The 23,234-nt window shown below is 48.9% G+C and overlaps 1 protein-coding gene and 1 long non-coding RNA gene across 2 annotated transcripts in view; one reads left to right on the top strand and one right to left on the bottom strand.

The window, feature by feature from the left end:
* Window positions 1-2,951: 2,951 nt before the first annotated feature.
* ELP5 (elongator acetyltransferase complex subunit 5) lies at window positions 2,952-20,202 on the top strand. Its single transcript, XM_081835802.1, has 8 exons — window positions 2,952-3,032; window positions 4,770-4,830; window positions 6,227-6,307; window positions 10,023-10,249; window positions 13,006-13,199; window positions 15,262-15,372; window positions 17,959-18,059; window positions 20,066-20,202. The coding sequence occupies exons 1-8, from the start codon at window positions 2,981-2,983 to the stop codon at window positions 20,172-20,174; spliced, it is 936 nt and encodes a 311-aa protein (XP_081691928.1). The 5' UTR covers window positions 2,952-2,980; the 3' UTR covers window positions 20,175-20,202.
* The window catches only part of LOC309326839, a 163,304-nt gene continuing 160,219 nt past the window's right edge, over window positions 20,150-23,234 (bottom strand). The window contains exons 2-3 of the long non-coding RNA XR_014150374.1: window positions 20,818-21,486; window positions 20,150-20,283 (exon numbers count right to left, since the gene is read on the bottom strand). This is a non-coding gene — a long non-coding RNA (uncharacterized lncRNA). The remainder of the gene's footprint in view (window positions 20,284-20,817; window positions 21,487-23,234) is intronic.

Here is a 23,234-nt window from a genome sequence, read left to right as displayed (position 1 = left end):
GGGGAGGAAAAAACCCCGCAGGAACTCGCAAGACATTCTGTCTTGCGAAGCAAGCCCATAGGGAAATTCGTTTTGCGAAGCGCCTCCAAAACGGAAAACCCTTTCGTCTAGCGGGTTTTCTGTCTTGCGAGGCATTCGTCTTGTGGGGCACCACTGTATTCAGTGGATCTGTGTTTGTCTGAGCTCAAGTCTGGACTGAGGAACCTGAGCTCGTGAGTTCTGATTCGATACATGATGTCCAATCACACAACATTTCAGGATTTGGGCCTCTGCCATTGGCCCTTGAACTCATGAGTCGTGATTCGCAGCTTGGAAGTTTAGACAGCCAATCATGTCGGGAGTGGGAGTGGCCCAGGCTTTTAGGCATGTATATAAGCAGTTGCTTTGCCCCTGTTTCCCAGGTATGTAGTTCAATTAAGGTTCTTGTTGTTATCGCTTGTGTCTTGCCTTGTGGGAACCCAACTACACTTCAGTTCCTACTAAGGGATGGTCCCTTCCAGGCTAATGGGTGGGCCCTTTCCCCACTCAATATCTATCTGCTAGGGAGGAGAAAAACAGTATGAGAATGTCCATGAGATATCTCAAAGCAGTTTTGCAATAAAAGCATCACCAAAAAAAACCAACTACAAAATTCCATACATTATTTAAAAAATGCTTCCCTGTGTTGAAACAATCCTAAAGCAGATGCAGCCTGAGAAATATCTCTCCTTAAAAGGTTTGTTGGAAGAGGGAGGCATTTAACAGGCACCGAAAAGACCCACTTTATTAATCCAGAATACGGCAGCTAGACTGTGGACTGGGAGCGGCCGCTGAGACCATATAACACCGGTCCTGAAAGATCTTCATTGGCTCCCAGGACATTTCCGAGCACAATTCAAAGTGTTGATGCTGACCTTTAAAGCCCTAAATGGCCTCAAAGGCCCAGTATATCTGAAGGAGCGTCTCCACCCCCATCGTTCAGCCCAGACACTGAGGTCCAGCTCCGAGGGCCTTCTGGCGGTTCCCTCCCTGCAAGAAGCAAGGTTGCAGGGAACCAGGAAGAGGGCCTTCTCGGTGGTGGCGCCCGCCCCATGGAACACCATCCTGTCAGATGTCAAGGAAATAGTAAACTATCTGACTTTTAGAAGACATCTGAAGGCAGCCCTGTTTAGGGAAGTTTTTAATGTCTGACACTGTATTGTTTTTAATATTTGGTTGGAAGCCGCCCAGAGTGGCTGGGGAAATCCAGCCAGATGGGCAGAGTATAAATAAATTATTATTATTATTATTATTATTATTATTATTATTATTATTACAAGAAGAAGGGGACGACAGAGGACGAGATGGTGGGACAGTGTTCTCGAAGCTACCAGCATGAGTTTGACCAAACTGCGGGAGGCAGTGGAAGACAGGAGGGCCTGGCGTGCTCTGGTCCAGGGGGTCACAAAGAGGCAGACACGACTAAACGACTAAACAACAACAAATTATTATTATTAGGGAGTTGCAGCCATAGGCATCCATTTTTTTTTTTACAAAGAGTAAGGTTGTGTCTGCACTATATGTTTAAAGCCGTGTCATACCATTTTAAACAGTCATGGCTTCTGCCCAGGGAATCCTGGGAACTTATTATTACTTAAAAATGCATCTTGTAAAAGGGAGGGCTTCAAAAGCGCCGATGAAACAATATAGAATCATAGAATCCTAGAGTTGGAAGAGACCCCAAGGGCCATCGAGTCCAACCCCCTGCCAAGCAGGAAACCCCATCAGAGCACTCCTGACATATGGTTGTCAAGCCTCTGCTTAAAGACCTCCAAAGAAGGAGACTCCACCACACTCCTGGGCAGCAAATTCCACTGTCAAACAGCTCTTACTGTCAGGAAGTTCTTCCTAATGTTTAGGTGGAATCTTCTTTCTTGTAGTTTGGAACCATTGCTCTGGAGCAGCAGAAAACAACCTTTCTCCCTCCTCTATGTGACATCCTTTTATATATTTGAACATGGCTATCATATCACCCCTTAACCTCCTCTTCTCCAGGCTAAACATGCCCAGCTCCCTTAGCCGTTCCTCATAAGGCATTGTTTCCAGGCCTTGGACCATTTTGGTTGCCCTCCTCTGGACACGTTCCAGTTTGTCAGTGTCCTTCTTGAACTGTGGTGCCCAGAACTGGACACAGTACTCCAGGTGAGGTCTGACCAGAGCAGAATACAGTGGCACTATTACTTCCCTTGATCTAGATGCTATACTCCTATTGATGCAGCCCAGAATTGCATTGGCTTTTTTAGCTGCCGCGTCACACTGTTGGCTCATGTCAAGCTTGTGGTCAACCAAGACTCCTAGATCCTTTAAATATAAATGGCGCCTGCCTGATGTGTAAGCACCAAAGGGCAGGCAGAAATTCAACAGGTTGAATCTTCCCCAGGCTAGTGCCGTGCTCTTGTCCATGTTCTGATACTTTATTGTTAATTCATTCATTGCATTCACGTTGCCGCCTTTCTGCCAAGGCGGTTTGCCGTTTTCAAGTCCAGCTGCTGCTGCGAAAGGCCCAGCATCTCTGGTTCAGCAAACGAGGATACCTGCAGGCCAGCCTGGCGCCCTCCAGGGGTTTGGGACTACAACTCCCGTCAGCCCCCACAGGCCAGACCAATGAGGACCTTTTTCAGGCGTCCCGACTGCTGCCTGTCCAAAAATATAAATATATAATCTGCATACACAGGGACAGGACCCTTCGCGTTTCCAAGCCGCGTTCACGGCAGCTATTTTAAATCCGGGGAGGGTCTCCCGTGTTGCTGGGGAATTATTCCCCCTCAAATCACTACAAACCGGCAGCCTCAAAAACCGCATCCTTCAACATGGCGGCGCCCATGCGGCGGCTTTCCGTACAAAGGGCCTTCGCGGGCGCGGCGGACCCGCTTGTCCGTACAATGACGTCAGCGGAGCGCGCCGGGCGGCGTGAGCGAGGACGAAGGCGCCGGCGCCGAGGGGCGGGGGAGGCAGGGAAGGGATGCTTGGGGAGCTGGTGGCCGGAGGGGCCGAGGGTCTCGTCCTTATCCAAGGTGAGGTGGGGGGGGGGAAGAAGGAGGACCCCCCCCCACTGGAGTGGGGCGGGGCAGGGACCCACCTTTCAAGGAGGCCTTAGCTGAGATTCCTGCATTGCAAGGGGGTGGAGTAGATGACCCCTGGGGAACCCCTTCCAAATCTGAAATTCTGTGAGGTTTAAGGGGGGGGTGTCTCTTGCCCCACTTTGTTAGCAGCTGCTGTGGGGGTGAATCAGAGGCCTGGGGTGGGGGGGCTTGGCCATTCCCCTTGCCCCCTTTTCCTTCACTAGGTCAGGCATAGGCAATCTCGGCCCTCCAGCTGTTTTGGGACTACAACTCCCATCATCCCTGACCACTGGCCCTGTTAGCTAGGGGTGATGGGAGTTGTAGTCCCAAAAACATCTGGAGGGCCGAGATTGCCTATGCCTGGACTAGAGGATCCTCAGGGTATGCTCTATGAACATTTAGGGACCCAAGATTGGGAAATGAGACCTTGTTGTTGTTTAGTTGTTGTTGTTGTTTCTATGAGCGACCTTCCCAGCAGGGCAATACTTGTTGTTGTTGTTGAGTCATTTTGTCGTGTCCGACTCTTTGTGACCCCCCTGGACCAGAGCACGCCAGGCCCTCCTGTCTTCCACTGCCTCCCGCAGTTTGGTCAAACTCATGCTGGTCACTTCAAGAACACTGTCCCACCATCTCGTCCTCCGTCGTCCCCTTCTCCTTGCGCCCTCCATCTTTCCCAACATCAGGGTCTTTTCCAGGGAGTCTTCTCTTCTCATGAGGTGGCCAAAGTCTTGGAGCCTCAGCTTCAGGATCTGTCCTTCCAGGGAGCACTCAGGGCTGATTTCCTTCAGAATGGAGAGGTTTGATCTTCATGCTGTCCATGGGACTCTCAAGAGTCTCCTCCAGCACCAGAATTCAAAGCATCCATTCTTTGGTGATCAGCCTTCTTTATGGTCCAGCTCTCACTTCCATACATCACTACTGGGAAAACCAGAGCTTTAACTATATGGACCTTTGTTGGCAAGGTGATGTCTCTGCTTTTTAAGATGCTGTCTGTCTCCTTTTCTTCATAGCTCCTATGGAAGTGGAGGGGACATGGGGCAGGGACTTAAGGGAGAGGTGCAGGGGTTTTAGGGCAGGGGATTAAGGGGGAAGTGTGGGCTGGGAGGATTCAAGTAAAAGAGGGGGTTCCAGGAGGGAAATGAAGGCGGAAGGTGGTGTATGAGGCAATCTTTATTTTGTTTTTATATATGTTGAAAGCTATGGGACGCGGGTGGTGCTGTGCGTTAAACCACAGAGCCTAGGATTTGCCAATCAGAAGGTTGGCGGTTCAAATCCCCGCGATGGTGAGCTCCCTTTGCTCGGTCCCTGCTCCTGCCAACCTAGCAGTTCAAAAGCATGTCAAAGTGCAAGTAGATAAATAGGTACCGCTCCGGCGGGAAGGTAAACGGCGTCTCTGTGCGCTGCTCTGGTTTGCCAGAAGCGGCTTAGTCCTGCTGGCCACATGACCCGGAAGCTGTACGCCGGCTCACTCGGCCAATAAAGCGAGATGAGTGCCGCAACCCCAGAGTCGGCCACGACTGGACCTAATGGTCAGGGGTCCCTTTATTTTACCTTATGTTGAAAGCTGCACAGAGTGGCTGAAGCAACCCTGTGAGATGGGTGGGGTTACAAATAATAAATTATTATTATTATTGAAAGACTTCCGGTGGCCAATCTGTTCTCCATTCATCCTGGGTTTTCCTCCTGCAGACTCCGTCGCCTGCGAGGGCCGCACCCTCCTCAAGAGTTTCGTGGAAGCGTCGGCCCAAAGGTGGGTGAAATTCGCCTTTAGACTTTGGGCACTTAGCCCACTCCCCACCACCACCACAAGGCAAGGATGGTTTGGGTGGGCGGGCCAGGTAGCTGCAACTGTCCTCTCTCCAGATCCACGAGGAAATCCTCAAAATATCATATACAGTGGTACCTCTAGATACGAACGGGATCCGTTACGGAGCCCCGTTCGCATCTAGAGGTAAACATATCAATCGACGGCACGTCTAAGCACGCATGCGTCGCTTTTTGCCACTTCTGCACATGCGCTGGATGTCATTTTGAGTGCGCATGCGCAAGCGGCGAAACCCAGAAGTAATGTGCTCCGTTACTTCTGGGTTGCTGCGGAGCGCAACTCGAACGCACTCAACTCGAAGCGTATTGAACCTGAGGTATGACTGTACGTACAGGAGAGTGGAGGAATCTTATGAGTGGCCAGAAATATGAGGTGCAGGAAGGTATTCAGTCACTGTGTGTTACACACACACATTTTCTGCATATGTGCTGCTGAGTGCAGCTTTGTGGAATAGTGGCCTGTAAACGTTCAGTTAGAGTAATACCGTATTTTTCGTCCTAAAGGGCACACCGGCCCATAGAACGCACCTTGTTTTTTTTTTGGGGGGGGGGAAATGAATTTAAAAAATTTATTTCCCCCCCCCCAGCCGCGGCTGCTGCCCCAAGCCTTGCGCACACCTGCCCGAAGCACGGGGCACCCTCTGGAGGGCTCCGCGTGCTTCGGGCGGCAGGCTGCCCCCCCAAGCCTCACGCGCTCGGCAGGACCTCCCGCCAGGCGCGCAAGGCTTGTGGACACTCGCCGGGGCTGCAGGCTGCTGCCCGCAAGCCTTGTGAGCCCGCGGGAACTCCCGCCGGGCTTGCAAGGCTTGCGGATAGCTTCCTGAAGCCTGGAGAGTGAGAGGAGTCGGTGCGCACCGATGCCTCTTGCTCTCCAGGCTTCAGCGAAAGCCTGCATTCGCCCCATAGGACGCACACAAATTTCCCCTTCATTTTTGGAGGGGAAAAGTGCGTCCTATGGGGCAAAAAATACGGTAATATGTTTCCTCTTATATTGTGGGTGTATCGTCAATCAGTACCCAAACTGAAATAGGCATCTGATATGCCCTTATCAGTGACATCAAACTTTAAGTTGTGAGTACGTTCTGAAGGAGATTTGCACCTCCAACCTCCCCACTCCTGGTGCTCCATAACCACAATATGCCACCCTGATCATTTCAGACAGGTGTGGCTCACCAAAGAAGTCTAGAACCAGCTCACGTTCTCCCTCTGGAGCCCAGTCTTCTTGCCCTCAATCTCCGCTTTCCTCTGCTTTGGACAGTGAAGGGACCCCTTTCTCTCTCCCCCGAAAGCAAAATCAGCTCTCGCCTCCATTCCTCTTTTAGGGATGAATCTGTTCACGTTTTCAGCTTTGAGGTCCCGGAGGAAGAATTCAAGGCTGGATTCAGCGCTGAAGTCACTTCCCGGTGAGTGCGAGAAAGCCACTGAGATAGCCTGGCCAATGTGTTTCATGTGCTGGTAACCTCCAGACCCGATTAATGCACACAGTATAAAAAAAACTGGCAGTGATCTACCTATTGTCGCAAAAAGGAGTGTTCGTGGGCTGGTTGGATTGCCCAGAGTTGTTGAGCCCAGAGTATTTGAGCTTTTTCGGGGTACGATTGCCCAGAATTCTTCAGCTTTTATTTGTTAACTTTCAGTAAACTTTATTTAATCCCACAAGCGATAAGGGTCTTGCGATCTTCCGGGATCAGCCGGGGATCTACCGGTAGATCGAGAGGTACTGGTTGGACATACCTGCTCTATGTGGAGCTGCCCTTGGACCTGTTCTGGAGGCTCCAGCCCATGCAAAGTGCTGCAGCTGGGCTGTTGATGGGACAGACAGTTGCCAGCACATCACTGCAGCGCTTAAAAGCTTGCACTGGCTGCCCCTAGGACCCCAGACCATGTTCAAGGTTCTTGAATGAATTCACAAAGCCTGGGACTACAGTGGTGCCCCGCAAGACGAATGCCTCGCAAGACGAAAAACCCGTCTTCTAGACGAAAGGGTTTTCCGTTTTTCGAGGCGCTTCGCAAGACGAATTTCCCTATGGGCTTGCTTCGCAAGACGAAAACGTCTTGCGAGTCTTGCGAGTTTTTTCCCTTCCCCCCCCCTTTTTCTAAGCCGCTAATAGCCGCTAAGCCGCTAATAGCCGCTAAGCCGCTAATAGTGCTAATCTGCTAAGCCGCTAATAGGGATGCTTCGCAAGACGAAAAAACTGCTAGACGAAGAGACTCGCGGAACGGATTATTTTCGTCTTGCGAGGCACCACTGTACTTGGGTCCAGGATACCTCCCTTATATACCTGCCTGGTCACCGATGTCCTCAGGGGAGTCACTGCTAGGACCCTGAGATCATCGTCGGAGACTCTTCTTCATATGCCTCCTCCATGAGAGGTCTGGAGGGTGGCAACTCGAGAACGGGGCCTTTTCTGCGGTGGCTCCCCATCTGTGATCTTCTCCCCAGGGAGGCTCACCTGGTGCCGTCATTGTGCACCTTTAGGTAAAGATATTCCTTTTCAACCAGGCCTTTGGATGATTGACATCCGTTGCTCTTTTAAATGTGTTGTGGGAGGGGGGATTATTGGTTTGTTTTCGTTCCTGTTTGGATGATCCATTTTGCGATTTTTATATTGTAATTGTATGTTGTGAACAGTGATACAAACTCTTTCTGCTTTTTTTGATTAATTCCAATTGATCTTACAAATTGCATGCTTAAAAAAAATATTTGCACGCCGCTTAGAATGGGGCGGTCCGACTTTCCATACCAAGTAGGCCGCCAGAGAACTTTGACACAGGACCGGCGGGCCGCACGCTGAATTAAATTTTCGTATTGCAAGTTAAAGTGTCGATTAATATTATGTAATGTATGCACTTAGTGAACTTTATAAATGAGAGATTATTAAAATTTTTTTTTTTTTTTAAATATTTTTATTGGATTTTCAAAAATTTTTTTAAACAAACACAAACATATATCATAAACACAAAACACAAAACAGAATATCTGTAGTTTCATACCCTTACAATCATTACCCTCTTTCAGTGACTTCCCCCCACCCCCCCCAGCCACCTTCCCATTTCATTAAATATCTCAGCAAGTTATTTGTTCAAATCTCTTAAATATTATTCATATCTTTTCTTATAATTTATCCTTTATCCATTTTTACTTTAAATCCCATTATACATATTAAGTTGTTTCTCTAAGGTCGGCCTAATTTCTCTCCCACAAATTCCTTACTCTTTATATTAAATCAAAAAACAATAATATTTCTATTCTAAACCCCAGACTTTTACCACTCTGCACTCCCCTCCCCCTCTGTCCCGGTATTTGCCCCTTCCCACATTAATATCCCCAAGAAAAAAAAGACAGATTTAACCCGGATTTCTCACATCAGAGGCCCTTAGGCCCCCGTTAATCACTCTCCAGCAATTTTGTTTATAGTCCTTTTTATTGATCTTCTCTTCTCGAAGGAATTCTGTCACCAGTTCCTCATATTTTTCAAACAAAAACAGTCTTTGTCCAGGATCAACAGATCTCCCATGTTGCAGCTTAAAGAAGAAGTCTCCATCATACTTATTCGTTCTTTCGTAGCTTAATGTTTCAGTTGTTCCAGGGACTTCCATCTTTCTCTCTCTTTGCAGATTTATGATCCATTGGTTGTCTTTTTCACTTCTTTTCCTCCCAAAAGTTACAGATATTTGATTGCTCTCTTCCTCCTGAACTCCTTCTTCTTTTTCTTCTTTTTCCCCCAGTTCTGAAGTTGTCTCTTTTTCTGCAGCTGCAGATTCTTTTTCCATCCGGTTAGCTCCACCAACAGATTTGTTTAGTTTAAGATTGAAGGTCATCAGTTGATCTCTCATGGCTAAGCTCTGCTCTTGCAGAGCTCCCACCAGGGAAAACATTTTTTTTATCTCTGCCAGTAGTTTTCCTTCCGCAGCCATTGCAATGTCTTTAGTTCCCTCCAGGGGGATTTCCATCATAGTTCTTTTCCAACAGTTCGTTACTTTGTTATTCAGAATTAGTTTGTTTCCAGTCAATTTAATGTAACACTTTTAGTCCCAACAATATAGTTATAACACAGTTTTAACTCAATTTCCAAGCTGACGTCCGTTTGACAGCTCTTTTGACAGCTGTCAAACACCTTGTTTTTTCTCTCGGGTTCCCAAGCAGGGCACTGCCCGGGTTCGGGGGGGGGGTCCGCCAAAAGCAAAACCTCTGGGATTCCCCTCTCTTCACTCCAGCACAAGTAACTTTTTCAACCAATTTATGAAAGTGTTCTTTCTCCTTTCAACACCAGAGTCTTTCCGACTTAGTGCTCCTCTCCTTGCTTTAAGTCTTTTGGTGGGGGGGGGAGTGTGGACTTCCTTTTTAACACATCCCCCGCTCGTACTCAAATTCAATGATAAAACTTTTAGTGCCAAAATTTCCTTCTACTCACGAGTTGTTTTTTCAGTCCAAATTTCAGGAAGAAAGATAGCGCTCTCCGGTCATGGCTCGCGGCTTCGCTCCGCCAAGGCAGCGATCGACTCTCAGCTCCACGCCACTCTCCGGTCCCCTCCGTAGCCTTTAAAAAGGCTCTTCGCGGGTCGGGGAGGGCGCTTAAGGTGCCCGCCGAGTCTCCATGTCCGCAGGCTTCAGCGCCTGCGGTTTCTAAGGGTCCCCGTGTCGCCGGCACGGCAAGACCCGTCCTTAGCGGAGCCGATTCCCTCCAGAGCTCGGAGGGAATCCGCCATTACCCGTTCGCGATATCCCGGAAGTCCGAGAGATTATTAAAATTTTAAGGCTTTAAGGAGTTTTCTCTTGAATGCTTAGAAACTTCAGTAAATAGATTTGAACCAGCGTTTCCCAAACTTGGGTCTCCAGCTGTTTTCGGACTACAGATCTCATCATGCCTGACCGCTGGTCTTGCCAGCTAGGAATTATGGGAGTTGTAGTACAAAAACAACTGAGAAGTGAGTTTGGGAGACACTGGTTTAAACACACACACACATATTATCTGGTTTCTATAATGTAGCAGCTTCCAGTAGGATTTTCTTTCTCCTCTAGATAGACAGTCCTGCCTTAATCTGGCCCATAGGTGGTGGTTGTTGTTGTTGTTGTTATTATTATTATTATTAAGATGTCAATATGTTTTATCCAAGGATACAGTTCCACGATGCCTTCCGGGATCCCCTGGGCTGGGCTGGGGAGCCCCATGGCTTCACCCTGGGAGACTTCTGTGCCTCGGAATTGGTGGGCCGGTTGACTCCAGGGTCTCCAGGCCCTGTCACGGTCGTGCTGGATTCGCTGAGCTGGCTGCTTCTCCGTTTGCCATTTGCCGGCGTCTGCCAGGTCCTTCCGCAGCTGCCCAGGAGAGCAAAGGCTGCTGGTGAGAGAGGGGGGATGTTTTCAAGGAAGCCTTGTTGTTTAGTCGTGTCCGCCTCTTCGTGACCCCCTGGACCAGAGCATGCCAGGCCCTCCTGTCTTCCACTGCCTCCCGCAGTTTGGTCAAACTCATGCTGGTAGCTTTGAGAACACTGTCCAACCATCTCATCCTCATCGTCCCCTTCTCCTTGCACCCTCCATCCTTCCCAACATCCCTTTTCCAGGGAGTCTTCTCTTGTCATGAGGTGGCCAAAGTCTTGGAGCCTCAGCTTCAGGATCTGTCCTTCCAGTGAGCACTCAGGGCTGATTTCCTTCCGAATGGAGAGGTTGGATCTTCTTGCAGTCCATGGGACTCTCAAGAGTCTCCTCCAGCACCAGAATTTGAAAGCACCCATTCTTCGGCAATCAGCCTTCTTTATGGTCCAGCTCTCACTTCCATACATCACTACTGGGAAAACCAGAGCTTTCACTATACGGACCTTTGTCGGAATCAAGGAAGCCTAAAGGTAAAGGTAAAGGGACCCCTGACCATTAGGTCCAGTCGTGGCTGACTGGGGTTGCGGTGCTCATCTTGCTTCCAGGTCATGTGGCCAGCATGACTAAGCCGCTTCTGGCAAACCAGAGCAGCACGGAAACACCGTTTACCTTCCCACCGGAGTGGTACCTATTTATCTACTTGCACTTTGACGTGCTTTCGAACTGCTAGGTTGGCAGGAGCAGGGACTGAGCAACGGGAGCTCACCCCGTCGCGGGGATTCGAACCGCCGACCTTCTGATCAAGTCCTAGGCTCTGTGGTTTAACCCACAGCGCCACCCGTGTGCCTTATACCACCCTTATATACCCTAGGAAGCCTAGGGTAGCTTTAAAAGAGGGTTGAGGAAATTCATGGCGGAGGGGGCTGTCAAAACTTACTAGCCGTTACGGCTGTGTTCTGCCTCCAACGTCAATGCCCCTGCATTCCAATTACTGGAAACCACAAGAGGGGAGAGGGCCGCTCCTGCGTTCGAATCCTGCTTGCAGGTTTTCCATAATGGGCACGTGATTGGCCACTGTCAGAACAGGATGCTGGACTAGGTGCTCCATTGGCCTGATCCAGCAGGACTCTTCTGACGTTAATTTTCTCATATGCATTTACAAGGCCCTTAAAAACTTTGGGTCCAGGTTACCTTGGCCTGCTTCCTTATACAGTGGTGCCCCGCAAGACGAACGCCTCGCAAGACGGAAAACCCGCTAGTTGAAAGGGTTTTCCTTTTGGAGGCGCTTCGCAAAACGAATTTCCCTATGGGCTTGCTTCGCAAGACGAAAATGTCTTGCGAGTTCCCGCGGGGTTTCCCCCCTTTTTCCCCCCTTTTCCTAAGCCGTTAAGCTGCTTATCAGCTGATCCGCTGATAAGCCGCTTAACAGCTGATCGCTAAAAGCCGCTAAACCGCTAATAGCGCTAATCCGCTAAGATGTCAATGGGCTTGCTTCGCAAGACGAAAAAACTGCTATACGAAGAGAATCGCGTAACGGATTAATTTCGTCTTGAGAGGCACCACTGTATCCCTGCCTGATCGCTGAGCTCTTTGGGGGAGTCAAAGACCTCTGCTAAACATCTCCCAAGACAATAATGCCCACTTACACCACAAAGAACTCATAACCCACCTACTTTTAGCAGCCAGAAACATCATAGCCAGACACTGGAGAGACCTGTCAGGAGTAAACATGGACCAATGGTATCAAATAGTACGGGAAACAGCCTTATTAGAAAAAACTAATCAATAAACCATAGCTGGCAACTTTTTTTTGAAGGGAAATTCCCTTATTCCGAATAGGCTTCCTCGCAAGAAAAGTTGACAGCTATGAATAAACTGAAACTGACATGGGGGCAAATAGAAGAAGACGCCTTCACCCTGGTATGGTTCCCCTTTATCACATACGCAGCCTAACAACAAGAATCCACCGACAACATACAAATCGATCTGGCTAACCCGATTCAAAAACACACACACAGACCCCGCTCTCACACAAAACAAATCTCACTACAGTGGTACCTTGGGTTACATAGGCTTCAGGTTACAGACTCCAGAACGAATTAAGTACTTAACCTGAGGTACCACTGTACAGCCAAGCAGAGACAACCAACCACACCCTAAGCTGCACCCCAACCTCTCTCACCACCAAGGAAATATAATAAGTGAATAGTAAGAGAACCCACACGAGTAACGCTGACACAAAACCCCACACATACACTAAGTAGACGAAAAGAAGCATAACTAGCTGACCCCACCCTACTCACCATTCCCCCTCCTCCTCTTTTCTTCCTAACCTATGGGTAGGCAAACTAAGGCCCGGGAGCCGGATCCGGTCCAATCGCCTTCTAAATCTGGCCCACAGATGGTCCAGGAATCAGCGTGTTTTTACATGAATAAAATGTGTCCTTTTATTTAAAATGCACCTCTGGGTTATTTGTGGGGCGTAGGAATTCGTTCATTCCCCCCCCCTTCAAAATATAGTCCTGCCCCCCACAAGGTCTGAGGGACAGTGGACCGGCCCCCTGCCAAAAAAGTTTGCTGACCCCTGTCTAACACTGTATGTAACACCAATGTCTCGCAAGAAATGAAACTGATTTGTAGAAAACGCAACTTGAAAAAAGAGACAACGCGTGTATTTTTGTAAACTCAGAAATCTTTAATGAAGATATATTAACAAGAAAAAAAGGCTGTTGTGCTGACGTGACGGGTCTCGTGGCTTTCCCAACATTTCCTGATCTTCTGCAGGTCTGAAAATTGCCCGGCTGGTGACCCTAGTCCATGGGGACTTGCACCATTTTGGACAGCTGGAAGCCTTGCATGCCCTGGCTCGTGTTGTGGTGGCTCTGGAGCCGGCGCCGTGGGATGTGTCCCAGGGGGACGAGGCTCCCCGAGTCGCCGTCACGTTGCACAGGAAGAAAGGTGGCAAAGTGCTGCGGAAGGTGAGGCTGTTCAGGGGTCTGACGGGGAGGTGGACTGGGCAGCGCAGCAGGTGTGTCAGGGAACTGCCATCAGCAGAGAGGCGAGAGATAGAGGGGGAATTGCGTTACAGGGATCCTCCGAAAATCTTGTGAAGCAGTTCCTCCTCCAGTGAAGAAGAGGTGAAGGGACCAGGGGATGCTAGGGAGAGCCTCAACACAGAGCCTGAGCAAACCGGAGAGGGGGGAAGTACGCCCCTGCCAGCGCCCATTCTGCGCAGTAAGCTTCGGCGCAGGGAGGGAAGGAAAAGGCTGGGTTTCCCAAATCTAAAATCTGACTGTTCAGTCCGTCTGAAACGGGCCCCAAAATCACGTTTTTCCTTCTCCAAGGGTGCATTAGCTAAAAACCATTAACTTGAGCTGTTGAGCAAATGCATAACAGGAACCCAGCTGTATAAACAAAGCACTCTCCCTTATCAGTCCATGAAGGCTGGTAATGATGGATGGCCTTGTCAGTTCCGAGTGGAGCAGGGATGACACATCTGGGTCTTACCTTACATCTCATCTGGGTCTTATCTTACATCCTGGCCACACTGACGCGCAGACCTTGTCAGCCCCCCGGGAACGGCGCCAGGAGTGCTCTTAGAGTTGGCGATTGTCAGAGTCACCCGTGGTCCCAGCTCACAAGAGACCAAAGTCCACTCCAGCTTATGTACAAAAGCTTTTATTGAAGAACATTATTAGCTTTACATCCGAGCTCCGTGACTCTACGTCTGTTACGCTTAGACCGCTGAAGTCCCCTCTGAGTCAGTACCCCCTCTACACCAGTTTAAGAGGCTTGTACTGGTCCACCTCTTTCTCTCTTTCCTTTTCCGCAGGGTCTTTCTGCCCCCCTGTGTTCTCTCCCTTCGGGACTCTCCAGAGGCTGAATCCTCTGCCGCCTCCTCCCCCCTCCTTCGGGCTTTGGGACCAGGCTCCTCCCCAGGACTCTCTTCATTTCCGCGCGCCTCCCATTTTGAACTTGGCGCGCGTACGTTGCTCCTGACCTTCCCTTCGACAGTTACACTGCCCTCGATACTACTTTCCTCCCCTTCCGGCAGGACGTTTTGCCCTGATCTCCTTCCCCTCTCTGCTTCCTGTTCTGCTCCTTCTGACACACTGGTCACTCCTCCCCCCTCACTCCGTTCCAGCGGAGCAGCCGGTCTCGCTCTCCAACTCCCACTGGGGGTTCCCCCTTCGTTCCCCTGCTCCTGACTGCTTCCCCCTCTAGCTCCCCTTGGCTTGACCAGAGGGGCTCCCTTTTGGGAGTCCTCCGATTCACTGGACGGACTCATGGACAATCTTGGGTCATTGTCATCCTCTTCCTCGTCACTCTGGAATCCTTCCCCCTCACTCTCTGTCTCCTCCCTCACCTGCGCCTCTCTCCCTGAACCCCTGACAGCGATCTTCTTACCCCAAGATAAGGAATACACCCTTTTATGCTTAAGAGTACAGGAGCAGGAACATCTGTGATGTCAACTTACGTGTATAAGCTGACGTGTCTGGATTCCTGGGGAAAGGGGGAGAGGGTGCCTGGAGGATAGATATACTGCATGGAATCTCTCATTTCTTTGGCCTTGCTGTGAGCTGACCACCCAAGTGCCTTCTGCTATCCGGAGAGCAGAATAAACTCTTTCTCTGAACCAAACCTTGGTGTCATTTCACTTCCTTCCTCCCGTCCGGGAGCAACGCGGGAGCAGACTTTACCAACCAATCGGTAAAGTCTAATAAAGCTACAGGGTGATGTGACTTTTATGCTGGAGGAGGTACAAAAACCGACCACTCCCAGATTCTGCTATCAATTGAGCCAGACATGAACTTACGACTCTCTGCACTGTAAATAGTTTGCACCAAGAATAAAGCCTGGAAAAGACAGGTTGGAGTCTTGCCTGTTTACTCTCGAGCAACCATACCCGCACCTGACAAGTCGTAAATCCCGCCTCCTGAGACCCGGTTTCCTTGCACCAAGAGTTAACTTCCCTTACTAGGTGTGATTTATTGCTGACCTGCTCCTGACACCCCTCGCCCCTCTTTTGCTCCCTGCCAGAAAGAACGCTTTACGCTCCTTCCGGGTTTCCTCCTGAAGCACCTTGGCGAGCTGCCACGGGACGGAGTTTCCGAAGGGGACCGTTCAGAGGATGGCAAAGCCTCGCCTACAGTAAGTGACCTTACTTGCTTATTTACCGTATTTTTCGCTCCATAGGACGCACCCGACCATAAGACGCACCTAGCTTTTAGAGGAGGAAAACAGGGAAAAAAATATTCTGAATCAAATACCGTATTTAATAAACAACTGGTATATCAGAATCATATTACAGCCATGTAAAGTGAACAGCAGTCAACAGTGGCAATTAAGAACCATTATCACTGTCATTAACAAATGAAGAGAGACTTTAAGGTTTGAGTACTCTTCTAGTCTTCTGTGAACCCCAAGAACTCATCACTGCTAGAGTCAGAATTTATGAAGCTCAGTTGCTCACAATCACTGACATCACTTTCTTCGCTATCTTCATGTAAAATACCATCTTTGCCTGCAAGCCCCCTTTTCCAGCCTCCTCCTCTCCATCCCTTTCACCCAAACTCCTCAGGTGATGTCTTCAATTTCTCCCCTTCCCTGCTCCCTCTCCCTTGCCCTCTACCATGACTCTCCACTCACGGCAACCTACGGTACCTCGTCTCCCTTAACCCAGCTTCTTGGTCCCCCTCCTCTCCGTCCTCTTCCTCCCCTCTCTCAGCGAACAGCTTGCCTGCTGCTCCAAAGTTTGAGGAGAAAGGGCAGGCTGCTGGCAGAGCAGCACCCCCACCTCCATTCAGCAGCCCAGGAGCGCGGGGCATGAACGCACAGCCTGCCCGCTGCTGCAAAGCTTCCCGAGGCTGCAGGGGGAAGGCGAGGCTGCCGGAAGAGCAACGCGGCTCCCCACCACCACCACCAAAGAACAGCCCAAGAGTGTGCCACACTCCAGCAATTTGGCTCCAGGGACCACACATTCGCTCCATAAGACGCACAGACATTCCCCCTTACTTTATAAGAGGAAAAAAGTGCATCTTATGGAGCGAAAAATACGGTAGATTAGCATCCAGTTCTGTGGGCTCTGGGGCTCGGGAGCAGGCCGTTTGTGCCAGGGAGTCTGCAAGTGGAGGAATGGTAAGGTGGGGGTGGCAGCAAATGAGACGGGAATTTCATTGGGTGCTGGAGCTCCAAGAATAATAATACAGTGGTGCCCCGCAAGATGAACGCCTCGCAAGACGAAAAACCCGCTAGACGAAAGGGTTTTCCGTTTTGGAGGCGCTTCGCAAAACGAATTTCCCTATGGACTTGCTTCGCAAGATGAAATGTCTTGCGAGTTTTTTCGACTTTTTCCCCCTTCCCCCCTTTTTCTAAGCCGCTAAGCCGCTTATCTGCTTATCCGCTAAGCTGATAAGCCGCTAAAAGCCGCTAATAGCGCTAATCCGCTAAGCCGTCAATGGGCAAGACGAAAAAACCGCTAGACGAAGAGAATTGCGGAACGGATTCTTTTCGTCTTGCGAGGCACCACTGTAATAATAATTTTTATATCCCGCCCTTCCCGGTTCAAAAACTGGGCTCAGGGCAGCTAACAACAAATTTAAAACACTCTAAAACACTTAATTATAAAAAGAGCATAAAATACAGTATAAAAACATGAATTACAATAAAATTCAAAAATCAAAAATCCTACCCAATTACCTTAAGGAGTAACAAGATGCAGGGCTCGGACTCCAGAACCTCCTTTCTTTGCTTGGAACATAGGAACCTGCCTTGAGTTGAGTCAGACCTTTATCTAGCTCAGTATTGTCTACACTGATTGGCAGTGACTCATCGGGGCTTCAGGCAAAGCTTTTCTCCTCTCTTAACACTAGAACACGTGGACGGTCAATGAAACTGAGCGCTGGAGATTCAGGAAAAATACAAACTCAAACAGAGATTACAAACTCAAACTCAAGGATATGTATATCCAATTATGGATCAGAAACCAGGACAGGGCCCTGTTTCGATGTATTCCCCCTTCATCAGCTAATTTTTAAAGGGTCGTGTAAGTTTGAAGAATTCATATAAATATATCCTGCTACTTTCTACGTTTCTCAGAGATAACAGAAAAGCTCAAGATACACAGTGATCTACTCACACGTAGTTGTTTTCTCTGAGAAACGTAGAAAATAACAGGATATATTTATACGAATTCTTCAGACTTACAGGACCCTTTAAAAATTAGCTGATCGAAACAGGGCCCTGTCCTGGTTTCTGATCCATAATTGACTTCTGACTTCTGCTCAGTGATTGAAACCAAGACCTTCACGTCGAATCTGATTGTGAACTAACATGAATTTACTGGTTTCTGATCCATAATTGGATATACATATCCTTATGAGTTTGAGTTTGTAATCTCTATTTGAGTCTGTAATCTTTGTCAGAATACATACTTTTGAATGGATTAGTTTTTGTTACAATTGACTATTGATTTGCCAGTAGGGACCACTCCCACTACAGAAACTTATATTGGCCAGAGTTCTTGGTGTGCTTTTTTCTTGGTATAGTTAATAGCAAGAACTCCATCTTGGCTTGCAAGGCACTAGGGTTTCAGGCCCACCCGGATCCTGCCTCCTGCCCATTAAATTTGTACCCATTTCACCTGTTCCAAGGCTGAGATTGATAGCAGCTGTCCCATTGCTTTGCTGTCAAATCTCCCCCTCCTACTGGTATTGACTGGGCTTCTTCTCCTCTCAGGCTGACCCAGCCGCCAACTTGACCTTTAACCTGCGCCTGTCGGAAGCTGAGCGCCGAGCCAAGGAGTCCGTCCCTCTCCCGTACCAGTTCAGCGACAAAAAGTAAGTCCTTCGGGGTCGGGATGAGATGTGGATTTATTGTTGTCAATCTTTGCCAAGTGTCTTTGTCTTGCTTTCACAGCCCAATTAACAACCTTAAAAGCCTACCCAGACCATAGCTGTCAACCGTCCCTTATTTGGCGGGACAGTCCCTCATCCCAGCGCCGTGTCCCGCTGCCGTCCCTTATTGATGATGTCCCTTAAATTTCCCGGGTTTCAAAGGAAGCAGCTCCTCTCCCTCCCTCCCTCCCTGCCGGCCAGAGAGGAGGGAGGCTCCAACTGTGTTGCTTGGCTGCGTTGCTCACCCAATAAGGAGTCTAAGAACGACTGGGGGGTGGAGCTTGCATGCCTTGTGCCAATCAAATCGGCCGCGTTGCCTGGGGACTCACCTTTGCTCAGCGCTTCCCAGCGGAGAGGGGACGGTGGTTTTCCTTGCTGCATCCCCTTTGCCGGGTTGCTGCGCTGTGGGAACCACTGCTTGAGGCTTCGTTTGGCTGCTGGCTGGGCTTTCTGCCTTTAGCTCAGAGGTTGAACATACCTGTGCCTGGAAAATCCCTTATTTTGGCTGCTGATCCCTTATTTTTGAGCCTGCTGGTCCCTTATTTTCAAATCTGTAAGTTGACAGCTATGACCCAGACATAGAATTGTACTCTGCGTGTTTGTTTTTCAAGTCTGCTGGATGTATCTGGGCTGTATTTAATGAAAACAGCTTACAGAACTCGAACTCGGGCCTCGATGCCTGACAAGCCACCTCCTTCCCTGCAGTCCTGCTCGGGTGCTGATTTGGGGGGCGAGAGCCCCCTTGGTTATTCCATCACCCTCAGAAGTTTGTGGGGTGGGAATAGCAGCCTATGAGAAGGCCTTCTCTGTGGTGGCCCCTAAGTTGTGGAACTCCTTCCCCACAGAGGTGCTTCTGGCAACTTCACTATTAAGCTTCCGGGCGCTTTTCTTTGCACAGGCCTTCTGTGACCCCCTTGAGGTGTATATTTTCATGACCTGCCTTATTTCTATGATTCTAAATTGTTTTCAACTGTATTTAAAGTTGTAGTCTAATGTTAGGAGACCCCCCCACTTCCCCTCTTAGAGCTAGTTTCCCAGAATTCCATGGGAAAGAGGGATAGACTGTTAAAACCACTCTGTGAATTGCAGCTCTCTGAGCAGAACAGGAGGGTTTCCTGGCAACTCTCAGCACCCTGGACCAAACACAGTTCCCAGGATTCCCTGGGGCGGAAGCCATGACTGTATAAAATTGTACAAAATGGCTTTAAACATATAGCGTAGATGGCACCTTACTCTTTGTAAAACAAAAAATGGATGCCTATGGCTGCAACTCCCTAATAATAATAATAATAATTTATTATTTATATCCCGCCCATCTGGCTGGGCTTCCCCAGCCACTCTGGGCGGCTTCCAGCAAAATATTAAAATACAGTAATGCATCAAACATTAAAAGCTTCCTTAAACAGGGCTGCATGGGACGCGGGTGGTGTTGTGGGTTAAACCACAGAGTCTGGGACTTGCCGATCAGAAGGTTGGCGGTTTGAATCCCTGCGATGGGGTGAGCGCCCGTTGCTCGGTCCCTGCTCCTGCCAACCTAGCAGTTTGAAAGCACGTCAAAGTGCAAGTAGATCAATAGATACCGCTCTGGCGGGAAGGTAAACGGCGTTTCCGTGCGCTGCTCTGGTTCGCCAGAAGCGGCTGCTGGCTCCTTTGGCCAATAAAGCGAGATGAGCGCCACAACCCCAGAGTCGGCCACAGCTGGAACTAATAGTCAGGGGTCCCTTTACCTTTACCTCAAACAGGGCTGCCTTCAGATGTCTTCCAGAGGGACGTTTGGGCAGCACCAGAGATTGGACGTTCGTGTCCTAATTTATGCTTTATGTAATTTTTAAAATTTTGCACTGGCAGGGGCTGATGGGAGTTGTAGTCCAAAACCACCCGGGGGCAAGGCTGTTCTCTGACCGACATTTCCACCCTGCCTGTAACCCCGCCTTCTCGCCCTGTTGCAGGAAGTCGTCTCTGCTGCAGACGCCAACCAGCCAGGGGAAGATCTATTACGAGCCAGATGCTGCAGATGACATAGACGAAGAAGACCCAGACGACGACTTGGATGTGTGAGCGATGGGGAGTCGGCTACGAATGGAACATTCCGGTGCCTTATCAAAAGCCGCCATCTTGGATGGCCCCTCTTGGCTTCTTCCCACTAGAACATCCGCCTTGGACCTACCTATGAACATAGATGTCAACCGTCCCTTATTTGGCGGGACAGTCCCTCATCCCAGCGCCGTGTCCCGCTGCTGTCCCTTACTGATGATGTCCCTTAAATTTCCCGGGTTTCAAAGGAAGCAGCTCCTGTCCCTCCCTCCCTCCCTGCCGGCCAGGGAGGAGGGAGGCTCCAACTGTGTTGCTTGGCTGCATTGCTCACCCAATAAGGAGTCTGAGAGCGACTGGGAGGTGGAGCTTGCAGGCCTGGTGCCAATCAAATCGGCCGCCTTGCCTGGGGACTCGCCTTTGCTCAGCGCTTCCCAGCGGAGAGGGGACGGTGGTTTTCCTTGCTGCATCCCCTTTGCCGGGTTGCTGCGCTGTGGGAACCACCGCTTGAGGCTTCGTTTGGCTGCTGGCTGGGCTTTCTGCCTTTGGCTCAGAGGGGCTCAGAGGTTGAACATACCTGTGCTTGGAAAATCCCTTATTTTGGCTGCTGATCCCTTATTTTCGAGGCTGCTGGTCCCTTATTTTCAAATCTGTAAGTTGACAGCTATGCCTATGAAGGGGAAATCACCCCTCGCCTTGGGAATAGATATGCACAGCTAATAGGAAGGAATCCTCCCTGGAGGGGGGGAGACACAGAAGCCGCCCAAAAACTTCTGGATGTTCCTGCAGGAGCTGCCACAATCTCTCTCTTTTACATGCTAAATGGACACAATCCTGACCCCATCCTGCTATGGCTGTGCAAAGAGAAGGGGGTTGACACAGGAAGTTATTCTGTGGAAAGAACATGGTTGTTGCTTTTTTGAGGATAAACAAATGAAGATTTTTAAAAAACCAGACATGAATTGGTGATTTATTTTTAATTTTTTAGGGGAAAATTGACATATCACACCCATTTCAATATTTCTCAGACAATAGTTTCTTTGGCAAATATTTAGTGTTGTTGTTTTTTTACAACTAAAAATAAATTCTGTTCTAGCGTGTTGTCAAAGTTGTGAAGTTATGCTCCTTTATAATAGGAAATTCGCCAAAAAAAAATGACATTTCTGGCCATGGGTTGCCTTCCACCTGGGTTTTCACGGACTTTTAAAAACGATTTTCGGAAATCGGATGCTATTTCCAACGGACGAGTCCTGGATATCTCCGGGAAATCCAGGGCGTATGGCAGCCTTACTTTATAAATGTTTTGGATGTTCCTTTTTATAAAATTATTTGTATGGCGCTGTATGCAAGATATCAAAATGGTGTGCAGGAATAAAAACATAAAGCCCTCCAGTAAAACCTTGAAAAGTTAAAAACATATGACAGTTAACCATTGTGGAAGGATATATTCTTTTTTTTTTTTTTCATTTAAAAAAAAATTCATTAATTTTATTTGTATGCCGCTTTTGCACACACACATACACACACAAGCAAACAAATCACACTCCAAGTGGCTTACAGAAAAGAAACAGGGATGCACTTCAAACGAGCACTACTATAACCATTTCATTATAACATAGGGAAACAATAGCAAATAGAATAGCATACCCCCCCCCAAAAAAACACATTCCAATACTATAAATATAACAACAAGCAGCAACTAATAGCAAATACATTCTTAAAACTGCCTGCCTTGGCCTGGTGAAATAGAATTGGTTTTCAGCAAATGTTTGAAAGTTGGCACGGGAGGCAGAGGCTGAATCTCTAGTGGCAGGGAGTTCCTTATGTTCAGACAGTCTCGCTTGCTTTCAAAGAAGTGTGCTTTCTTTCTGAAAGCTGCCTGCTTACGCTTTAAAGGTTCTTCCCTCTTCCTTTTTTGACAATCTAGTGCAGGGGCGTTTAACCTTCCTGGTGCCATAGTCGGATTTTTCTAATTCTAATTCTTCGCCTTTGCAATGCCTGATACCTTCTAAGCTGGGCTGCCCCAAGAGTCATGTGTGGACCCTCCTCCTACCGCGAAAAGCCCACCACCTTTTTGGACACAGCGTTTGCTGCCTGGGGGGGGGGGGGGAAATCACCTCTTCACACAGTGCAGATTTAAACTATGGAACTCTCTCCCACTGGAGGCAGCGATGGCCACCAATCTGGATGGCTTTAAATGAGGATTAGGCTGGAGGAGATGGTTAAGTTGCAGGAGGGGGGGTGGGAAGCCTGGGCGAGGACAGAGGACTTGGGGGGGACCAGTCCAGCCCCATCTTCAAACCTATATTTGAAAAAGAAAAGCAAAAATACATTTTCCAAGCACAACAAGACCCGAGTGGGGCACCCTGGCTGCAATCTCTTCGCGCCTGTACCCAAGCAGAGTTGTGCAAAAAATCCGGCTTTCCCGTTTCTTTTCTATGAGCGACCTTCTCAGCAGGGCAATACTTGTTGTTGTTGCTGAGTCATTTTGTCGTGTCCGACTCTTTGTGACCCCCTGGACCAGACCACGCCAGGCACTCCTGTCTTCCACTGCCTCCTGCAGTTTGGTCAAACTCATGCTGGTACCTTCGAGAACACTGGCCCACCATCTCGTCCTCCGTTGTCCCCTTCTCCTTGTGCCCTCCATCTTTCCCAGCATCAGGGTCTTTTCCAGGGAGTCTTCTCTTCTCATGAGGTGGCCAAAGTCTTGGAGCCTCAGCTTCAGGATCTGTCCTTCCAGTGAGCACTCAGGGCTGATTTCCCTAAGAATGGATAGGTTTGTTCTTCTTGCAGTCCATGGGACTCTCAAGAGTCTCCTCCAGCACCAGAATTCAAAAGCATCAATTCTTTGGTGATCAGCCTTCTTTATGGTCCAGCTCTCACTTCCATACATCACTACTGGGAAAACCATAGCTTTAACTATACTGACCTTTGTTGGCAAGGTGATGTCTCTGCTTTTTAAGATGCTGTCTAGGTTTGTCATTGCTTTCCTCCCAAGAAGCAGGCATCTTTTAATTTCCTGACTGCTGTCACCATCTGCAGTGATCATGGAGCCCAAGAAAGTCAAATCTCTCACTGCCTCCATTT

This window comes from Podarcis erhardii (genome assembly GCF_964252035.2).
Source record: "Podarcis erhardii genome assembly, chromosome: 13".
Lineage (NCBI taxonomy): Eukaryota > Metazoa > Chordata > Lepidosauria > Squamata > Lacertidae > Podarcis > Podarcis erhardii.
The sequence above is the reverse complement of the archived record's forward strand: the minus strand, read 5'-3'. Positions and strand labels throughout refer to the sequence as shown.